Source organism: Merops nubicus, unplaced genomic scaffold (assembly GCF_000691845.1).
Source record: "Merops nubicus isolate BGI_N331 unplaced genomic scaffold, ASM69184v1 scaffold12475, whole genome shotgun sequence".
Classification (NCBI taxonomy): domain Eukaryota; kingdom Metazoa; phylum Chordata; class Aves; order Coraciiformes; family Meropidae; genus Merops; species Merops nubicus.
The window spans coordinates 47282-57703 of NW_008609039.1; the positions used below are offsets into that span (position 1 = coordinate 47282).

General features: G+C 39.1%; 1 protein-coding gene across 1 annotated transcript in view; it reads right to left on the reverse strand.

The window, feature by feature from the left end:
- Positions 1-10422, reverse strand: part of OSBPL10 (oxysterol binding protein-like 10) — an 84750-nt gene that overhangs the window by 9746 nt on the left and 64582 nt on the right. The window contains exons 7-8 of the mRNA XM_008940480.1: positions 8506-8652; positions 1697-2180 (exon numbers count right to left, since the gene is read on the reverse strand). Coding sequence (XP_008938728.1) covers positions 1697-2180; positions 8506-8652 — 631 coding nt within the window. The remainder of the gene's footprint in view (positions 1-1696; positions 2181-8505; positions 8653-10422) is intronic.

Genomic DNA, 10422 nt, shown 5'->3' on the forward strand with positions numbered 1-10422 from the left:
CACTGGGAAGCTACATGCTTCTGCACTTGCTTATATGCACCAAAAAGATAAATGATAACTATAAATTGGCAACCCCAAACTTCCTCCCAAAATGCCCACCATAAAGACAGCAGGAAACCTTGCAATAAATTGTTCACCATTGCAGATGTTCCCAAAAGCCTGCCTCCACTCATGGGATATCTTCAGGATCATGGATTTAAAAAAAAGGGGGAATAGGGGAGAACTTATTCTCACAAGCACACATTAAACAATTCTTGGGCTAGGGAAGTGCTTAATTCTCAGACCCTTCTATCTCAAAACTGGGACACATCAGGACTTTGAAGTCTTAAGCAATCCCCACAGTATACACCCCCAATCTCAGGGAACCGTGTGCACCAGCAGCAAGAAAAAGAATTTTCCTTACTCCTACGTTAGTGACATTGTGTTTGATTTTATTTCCATTAAATAGCTCCCTTCAGTGAGGAACAAAAAAAGAGTACTAAAAACGAACATATACTGGAAAAGTACAGACAGACCAATTTCCCTTCTGACACTCTTTTCCCAACATTCTTAACTCTGTATTAAAAGCAAAATACCTAAACCATAGGAAGAAGGCAACAGCTGTGCTATTATAGACTTTAACTATCACAATATCAAATCCAATAGCAAAGAAGTTTCATGGCTCTCCTTCTACAAAGGAGGGAGTACACTGCATCAGGAAAGAAGCTACTGTTGTCTGTTCTATTGTTTGAGTTTGTTCTTGAGTTCTAAATAGGAGAAGTAACAGAACGTATCTCTATGTTTTCATCATAATTGTTTTGTTGTTATTAATAAGCAAAACCAAATCACTACATTTCCCACTCTACTTTTTTATTACCTTTAATATCATAGCATTTAACATAACGATGACCAAAGAAAGCATTTACTGTAAATTGTCCTGGTACTTCTGAGAAAACAGTCTAAAAACTAGTTAAGACAAAACACTAAAAACTAGGCACAGGAAATTACCCTTAAATGGCAAAACAGAGTAACTAGACTGCTTAAAAACATTAAATCAATACATCAGCAGCCAGTATACTGGCACAGGAATGTTTACAAGTGCAGATTATGTATTAAGAATTTGTTATGATTCCCTGTATTTCTAAATGCATGCTGGACAATGACTGTGTATGAATGATACAGAAAACCATGATTTATACCTCAACTACGTGACCTTCTATCAAGCTTGAGATAACAAATTGACTTTATAAACATTACAGAAACCATGATTCTTCACAGTAACCATGAAAAAAAGAATGTTAGGCTTAAGTAAAAATCTGGGTTTTCCTACTGCTTTGCATCAGTTGTGAAACTGTCCCATACCGAATTGTGTATTACTCTGAAAGTGAGCAAGACAAATGAAAATGTTCTTACAGAATTTGCTATCAGCACCCATTTGCTATTGCAACTTAATTATATCTAAAATGCAGTCATATGTTAACAGACTGACATAGACACACAGTTATATATCTAATGTGTGTCTCACATTTGGCCTGGACAGAAAAAAAGTTACATGAACCCTGCAATTTAAGTTTCAAACAGAAAAAGCAAAAAGCCACAAGGTTCAAATGAAAGGTCACAGGGAGAGCAAGCAGGAAAATATCTGGATTTCCATCATGTTGACAACCACAACATTAGCTCAAAAAAAAAAAAAAAAAAAAAAAAGCACATTTCTTACCTTCACCTACCATAGAAACACCTATTGACATGCCCATAAACTTGCTTTTGGTCCATACATGAGCGTTCACACACATTTTCTTCTCTTTGCACTCACAGTAAAAGCAAGATACTGGTGGATGATGGGATACTTGTTCAGCTACAAACCTCAGCTTGTAGCACGCGGACTGGTCCTGGCCAAACTCCTGGGCTGGGTCCTTAGAAACCGTGGAGGTACCGTTAGTTCTGAATGCTTTCACTTTATCTTTAGGCACATCCCACGAGCAATGAAACGTTTCACCAATTATAGGGTTATAGGGCTTCTTGGCAACTGCTCCTTTTCGGCCTTCATGAAAAGCTGTTAGATAATACTCCACAAAGCAGATAATTCTTTCCTCAGGAGTGGCTCCAGCTGCAATTGACAAAAACAGGTCTGGATGGGCCATGAAATTTGCATACATCTCCAGCAGGGATCTTTTCTCCAAAATAAATGTTGGAAGCACTACCTGTATGCAAAGCAGACAAAGGCAGATATGATTTCCCCATGACCACACTACCACAGGGAAGGAGGGGGGAGAACAGTTAAGACAGCTGCAATTCTGGCCCTGCCGAGATTCGGGACAGGGTATTTTCCTTCCCTGCCACAGCAATTTTGTTTTCTTCGCGGTGTAACTAAGGAGGGAAGGAAGAAGGAGCAGCCGTGACAGCCGCGCAGGCTGCTGCCCGCCCCAGTATGAGTCTCGGCAGCAGCTCAGGCCACAGGGATGGGCTGCTCTGCTCACACGGAAATCCGCTTTTTCCTTACCACTCAGTTAACAAACTAACCCTTGTTCTCCTTGTTTACAGGACATAAAAACACACTTTGATGTAAATTAATTCACATCAAATATCCACAAACCCAGCTAAACATAACACTCCAAAAAGGGAGTGACATACCCTCCCAAAACACTGGAAGATGAGTACTTGACATTAACATGCACATCACCAACCTGTAAGTGGTGGAGTGTAAGGGGTACAGCTACCCATTCTGTTAAACATCAGGGCTCCCAGTTTCAATCCTGGGCCACTGACCACCCTCTGCGTATGTATGAGGTCCCTCCCAGCCTCTAACAAACCACGCCAACTAGTTCTAAAACAAACCTAAATCTCAGGTGTGATTCCAAGGATAACAACATGCCAAAGACTCTTCCTAAGAGGCTAGAGGCAAGGAAATGCCCTTGTTTGACTCCCTCTGCCCTACACTGCCACTGTTACGTGTCATGCCCCTTTACACCTCCCAGGTCAAATCAAACCCTTGCCACCCCATGCTCTCCTGTCACTCCCAGGCACATGGCACATCCCTTCAGTTTTAGATCACAACACACTACTGTTGTGGGCCCCTGCACGCTTTCAACTTCTCAGACAAGTTAAATCAAAAAAGAACTACACAAACTGCTACATTAGTGTCCCAGGACTAGAGAGGGTCCAGAGACGGCATTAAAAATCTGGGCCTGAGCACTAGGCAGTCTGCACTGGAATGAGTCAGTCCTGAGTGATTTGGATGCAGTCTAGAGCGGCTCATCTAGCAACCCACTTAGGAATAACTCTTTGTTAAGGTTCCAGTGAAACACCCTGGAGTGCACTGCAAGACAGACAAGGGCAAGGGGACCTAAAATAATTTTTTTCTCTCCCTTCCTTCTCCCTCATGCTTCACACCTTCTGCAGGACCACCCCTGGGGAGCTCAGAAGTCACTCCTGCATGGCCAGCAAGGACCCCGGCATACAGGTTTGTTTAGATGATGGCTCAGTGATGCCCAATGCAGACCAACAGCTGTTCTCTACTAAAGTAATTATTCTGCTTTCCTCTTTTAACTCTTTATTGCATTTACTTTTTCCCTTTTCCAAAAGCAAGGGTTATTTCCAGCTGGCAGGGAGCCACCCTTCAATCATAAATAGCTTTGCTTTCCCCCCACCGCACCAGCTCGCTGTTCCAAGCTGGAACAAAGCACAGCTCAGTCTTTGGATCCCACGGATAACAAAATAGAAGCTGTCAAATTTTTATTTATCATTTAATGCTTTTCAAAGAAAACTTGTAAACATGAAAAAAAAAATCCAGCCCCAATGGCCCAAACACAGTCTTAATGGCTACACAGTAAGTCAACACACCACACCTATCAAAAAGATAACCATCAGTCTGGTACCATACACCCTCATTCACTCTCTCCTTCTGTGTGTATGTTACTTACACACACAGTTTGTGAGAAGCTAATATTTTTTACAGGTTTATATATAAATCAAGCAAAACTCCATCTATGATACTCCTCTGACTCTTCATCTGTAAGCTTTGAGGACTCTACATGGTCACTGTCACCAGGCTAATAAGGCCCCAAAAGATGCAGGACCTTAATTTTACACTTTGTGTGGCAAGCTACCAAGTGCTAAAGACAGCCTGCAGTCCCCACGGTGGTGTAACAATGAGGGGCTGAGGAGACTGGTTTTTAAAAGTGAAATCTAAAACTTTGGAAGGCCAAGCATAAAGGTGGTAGATTTTCTTAGGGTATTTTTAGCTCTTTAAACAATTCTGTCTTAACTTGCAGCATTCTTACTCTGACCAAATATTCATTATCTGATATAATATTACAAAAATGCAATTCAGCATTACTGACCCTTGATATAGGATCTCATTTTAATATAAATTGTACACTCAAAGATCAGCTTATCAAAGGGGAAACCGACAGCAAAACATATTAAAAAAAAAAAATACCATCACTTCTGTCCAGAGACACTAGTAGTGACTATGAGTTCACTGAATGAACTTGAAAGGGCAGAGAAACTCATTTGAATAAAGAGCACTCCACATCTCATTGTGTCCAAGCGTCTCTCTCTAAAATAAGTGACCTTTATTAGCACAAAAAGGGGTGGAGAAAATTACAGACCATACTTCAGATAATGTTGTACCATAAAATTTGCATCAAGACTGCTATAGTTTCATCCTGCAGTCCTCATATCTACTCCTGCAAGTACTAGCTATGTTTTGCAACTACATACTTAACGCAGCTACACCAACACAGCCACTAAATGCCTAGAAAACATTGTCTTTTACCAAAAAATCACATAGCCTCCAAGTTTTAATATGCAACATACACTAACATAGTAAAAAAAAATAAATCATACCAGCCTTTTTTATAAATCAGCCTTATCTTGATCTCTGCAGAAATAAGCAAAATAGAAATAACAAATTTGGAAGTGTACAGCATTGTTCTTGCCAGTGTCATGCACTTGTGCTAATACTCTAGGTTCCAAAGGAAGGAGGTTTTCAACTCTCCTGCAGCCAAACAGAATGCACTGTCCAGGAAAATACACTTAGGACCTATGTTGTCTTTATATCAGTTTTGTACTGGACTACAACAATAATTTTTATTTTAGTAATTGCATAAAAAGTCAAAACTGCCAAACTTTTTCCTCTTAGAAAACACCACCATAACAGCCATATGGGCAAAAGAATCGCTCTAGAATAAACACTAGTTTGCTGAAGTCTGATGCAAAAATCTCCTGGTTGCATTCTAAAATATTAGAATAATCTCTGTTCTTATTCCTTCTCAGGTTCCATGTGAAAAGGTAGCAATTTCACTGCCATTCATCCATTTTCCTTGAGGCTAAAAAGAGGATACCGCTTCAAAGCTTGATCTTATCTCCTAAATTTGAATTCACATATACTTAGGGAGATCTGAATGCAACTGATAAAAGTAATAGTATGACTCCTTAAGAGCACAGGTACTTATCCCTGCTACTGTTTATTGTGAGGCAAAGCACGGGTGTCAGCACTGTTCTCAACTATTTTTTTCAGAAAACTGCCTAAGGTACCCCATGCTGAGATGTCCTTCACTTGGAGCTACAAAAGCTCTTCACTCTCACCTGTGTCACTCTGGGAATAAAACATATTTCATATTTGTATTTTGAAATTGCAGGGCAAAAGTATATTGACATGGAAATTAGAAACTTACAGCATTGTGAACATACTACAATGTTAATTGACAACAGGTTGGTATTCTGCAGAATTATTGGCAGCCCTTTTACACAGAATGGCAGCCCTTTATTTTTAGCAGATATTAACCACATAGGGAAGGTGAGGGAATGCAGGGGAGTGATACACATCTATGCAAACTGCTAGCGTGCATCAGACGCCAGCTGCCATCCAATTTATCAGACTAGCAGTGGGGTTTTGTGCTATTTTTCTTTTTTTTTTAAAAAAAAAAAAAAAGAACAAATAATTCAGATTTTTTTTTCCCCAGAAATTCCCAGAAATTTTAAATGAGGTATAAAGTTTTAGCCCAGTCCAAGGCATCACTTTTCCACAATGTCCTGCTGCTGTGAACTGCTCGCCCACCCAACTCTCTCCTGCAGCTGTTGAAGGCTATTTGACCACCAAGGAGTCTAGCCTCTTCTTGCAAGCCCCCATGCAGATTTAATAGGTCATTGAGGGTGTTTTCCTTCACAGTAGATTTTCATTAACTTCTCATTCAAAGGCATGGCAGCATGACATATTTCAGAAGTGAAGCACCTCCGCAGCATTGCATGTGGCTATCACCACTGTGGGAAAATGATGTCAGCTCAAACAAAGCCAAGACCAAAACAAGCAACCACCTCATAGGAAAAGGAAAAGATGCTGCTGCTTCTAATATGGTACATGAAGGTAACGATTATGCATCCAGAACCCAAAGCCACCAAGGGCTCAGATAAGCTGTTTGTTCATGTGTGTATCATGTTACCATCAAAATTAACCAAAGAAACAGCCCTAGGGAAGAAGGCATGGGAAAAGCAAACATATAAAACATCCTCTGATATTACCAACTACTGTGCCACCACCACTTCCAGCAGAACCTGACTAGCATCATAGCTGTCTGGGATCTGACTTTCAGAGGAATAATGAAAAATTAGAAGAGGTGCAGCCAACAAATCAAGCTTTATTGTCACATGTCTGTGGCCCTAAGGGCCTCATGTCAGTAAGCAAAGTTAGTAAAAAAAAAAGCAGCCAGCTGTCCTGTAATTTTTTTTTTTTAATCCTCAAAATGGTCAGGAGAGTGATGTGCACATGTGGCATGTCTCATAAATACTCATCATATGTGTATTCGTGCATCACACAGATCAGAGATAGATCTAACTCTGCCATATGCCTGTTCCTTTTTTCAGGCTGTTATTATATACACACATTCATGCATGCTTATATTTTGCTATACTATAGATATGATAATTCATAACTATCCTCAAAAACTATGCTCTAAGAACACTATGTAAGAAATAAGTTATCATATATATATATTTATCTTCCTATTTTTCTTGTAAGTGTCAACATTTCTCTTATTTACAGGAATTTATCTTAATTACATTAAGTGTGTGTCTTTGAGCTTTTGCCTCCTCTGCCATGACAAAAAGATAACGCTAGAAATCAGGGAAGAAAAATCTTGTTCTTTACAAAAAACCAAAATGTTTTGAATACACAAGAACAACAGATAAGGAATCTACAATTATGGACTCTGTCAGCCTTAGCAAACCAATGCTGGAAAGAGAAAAACCCATTAAAAATTGAGTAATGTCAGAAAAACAAAATAAAAAATGAACTGCACATAACCCCAGACCTCCTAAGAAGTGACAGGTATAAATTATTCACAAAGGAAATTATGAAACTTTTGCTCTATTTAGAACTAAACATTAATTTCTGTGCAGGTATTCAATAGCTATACTTAGCAACAGTACATGGGATTGTTCAGTCTTAAAAAAAAAATAAGTATTTTTAAATACTATCAATTGCTCCAGAGGAAGCAGAAAAGACTACATTGAGAAAGCCTTATTTTGCCAGCAAGTCATAGTAAAAATAAAATTTGATTATTATGCAAGATCAAAAGGAAAGCAGATGAAGTCTTCAGAATATCAAAATGGCCATGAGAAGAATTCTCCTCCACAGCTACTTCATGCACACAGAAAATTCTCTGGTCATTCAAAACTTTTTTTTTGTCGAGAGTGTGTCAGAATGAGGTTTTCTTATTTGTGGGAAGTGGGTCACAGGACTTCTTTTAAGTAGAATACCTTTGTGGCAGGAAACAGTATTCCATACCTTTACAAAGATCCACTCGATTATGTATTAAGCGCCACAAAGTGCCACTGAAATGCAGGACTATTCAAAAGGAGGCATTCCCTGCTTTCAGAACTATCTACCTCAACTCCAAAACTCTAAGGACTTAAGGGAAATTTCTCAGATACCATAACTTTTCCGACCATATCAGTATGGATAAGCTCTTAAAAAAACTGGTTGCAGGACCAGAAGGATGTGCAGAAGGTTGAACTGGTGAGCTGCTTAGCACAGGTAAGAACAGCGATACATCGCAGACTTTAACTTCTTTAATATCATGTGGTTTTGGAAGCTGCAAAGTAATGAAATGCAATCCAATCCACAAAGCAGCACCTTGAGCACACATCTCCCCCATCCATACAATTGCCATTACTGTTCCTCAGCACACCTATGGGATACGTACACAACAGAGAGTTGCTTTGAAAGACTTATAAAAAACCAAGGAAGAGTTTTGTGGGTTTTCTTCTTCTTTTTTCTCTCCCTTCAGCCCACCTCATCCCCCAATCCCTAAAATATCTGAACTGGTCACTTCACGTGAAAGCCTGCCTAGCATAAGACAGCACTCCATAGGTCTCTGGAACCCACACCTCCACAAAGAGGCAAACTTCCTTCTCCAGAGGGGCAAAACCTGCTCACAGGAATCACATCTGTGCACGCACACACACATACACAAGGATGAGAAGAACAAATACTGAACAATTATAAAAGAGATACAGTTTCTGTACCCTAGTAAGGTCCATGCCAAGTTTGAGCTGAGAGATGAGATGAAGAATTACACTACGTTGATCATCCATGACTCCTAAATCCTCCTCTTCATTATCTTCAGTATCTGTCATTTCATCTTCAACTAGGATCAACTCAGAAGCTGAATACTGAAATGAAAAGAAACATTACCGTCTGGACAAAAAGATACAAAGTGGGCTTTTTCAGTATATACATTTAAAAATAGAGCTCTCAATGGAAACAAAGACAGCCCCGATAAACTCAAGAAATTATACAATTAAAAAAGACAAAAAAACCACAAAGCAGTGATGGGTTCATAGAGCATTTTGATCCTGTCCTCAGAATGACTGGTAGCAGATGCTAATTTACACATTCTTTCCATATTTATATTGCAGTGATGCCAAACAAAAATCATAGCCTATTAAAGTAGAACTGCTATTTATTAAATAGTAGTACACAGCTCAAAACTAAACTCTAAGAGCTTGTTTCATAAATCTCTCCAGCAAATATTCATACTGTATATCTAGATGTAGCATGACCTGATTTCACACTTTTTTTTTCCCTTTTCCTCTATCCAATTTGCAATTTATACATCTAAGAAAGTAAAGACTATTAACTTGAGATGACAAAAAGACTACAATTAAAGTATGCATCTTTGGAAAAAAAAACCCAGACACTAGATTTTTGAGGGGTAAGGCAGAGCCATGAGTCTTTATGAGATTTGCAACAGTACTCTGCTTCACAGCACAATGCCAATACTGCCCAGTTTCCAGACATACAAGCTGAAGATCAAGAAATCATCACATCATTCCCCTTCGAGAGGAACTTTACAGCAGAAAGGGATAATGACCTGTGATATTTTATTTCTCCTCAGGGTTTGCAACATATTACTAATAATAAACCAAACAGGTGGTAGTTATTTTGTTCAATCCACTGGAACCACTCTACAAGCCTTCCAGATATATATTCAGGTAAGCCTTTTGTACTTCAAAAAAAAAAAAAAGCTGAGTTATACAGCTGAAAAATTGACATCCCAGCATTTTGTTATTGCCCAAGGGTTCCATGCTGTAAATGAGACAACACTACCTGTAAAAGTTAGCATTCCTTCACACTAAATAGCATTTCTGCAGAAACACTTAGTTCATTACATAAAATCAGAATATTTTCATGTCACTGTGAAAGCCTTTGCAACTGAAAAGTTTCATTAAAACTAGCTGATAGGCAGAATCGGGTTTCAAAGACATATTTCTGAATGCTCACATCAGAACTCCTCAGGTGAACAGCAGCTTGTGTAAGGGAAGTGTCTAAAATTTAGTGACTACAGATGTTTCCAAGATTTGAATACAGTGTTTTTCTCCCATTTTAATTTTTTCAATAAATGTTTAGGCAGATATTCACAAAAGAATAGCTATCTGATGAAACCCAAGGACATCTGAAAGACACTTTAGAATTACTTTGTTTCAAAAGAAGACACTGTAGATTACATAAAACAGAAGCTGGTGAGCTGTAACCTCAACAGCTTGGAGCTTTTGAAAACTACAAAACCACACTTTCTTCTTTCCACTCTCTCAGAAAATAAAAGAATAGAACAATAAGCTCTTTCCTCCTAAAATGCACAGTATTATTATCCAACTGACGACTTCCTGACAGGTTCAATTAACATAAAACCTGCAACCACATAAAAATTATCAGTCAGGGAGGCATAAAGTACCGAAGGCTGGCTCAGTTGCACAGGGTACAATTCATTTGGAGGGAGCGTGGAAAAAGCAGTGTCAGAACTTACAGTAGATGCTTCCACAGGAGGCTTCCCTTTCATCCAGCTTGACCTCATTGAGAGCAACCAGCTACCAAAGCAGCACTGCTGCTTCTATTCCTGCCACGAACCGAGCTCCCGGCAAAGAAGCTCCAGCAGGACTTAC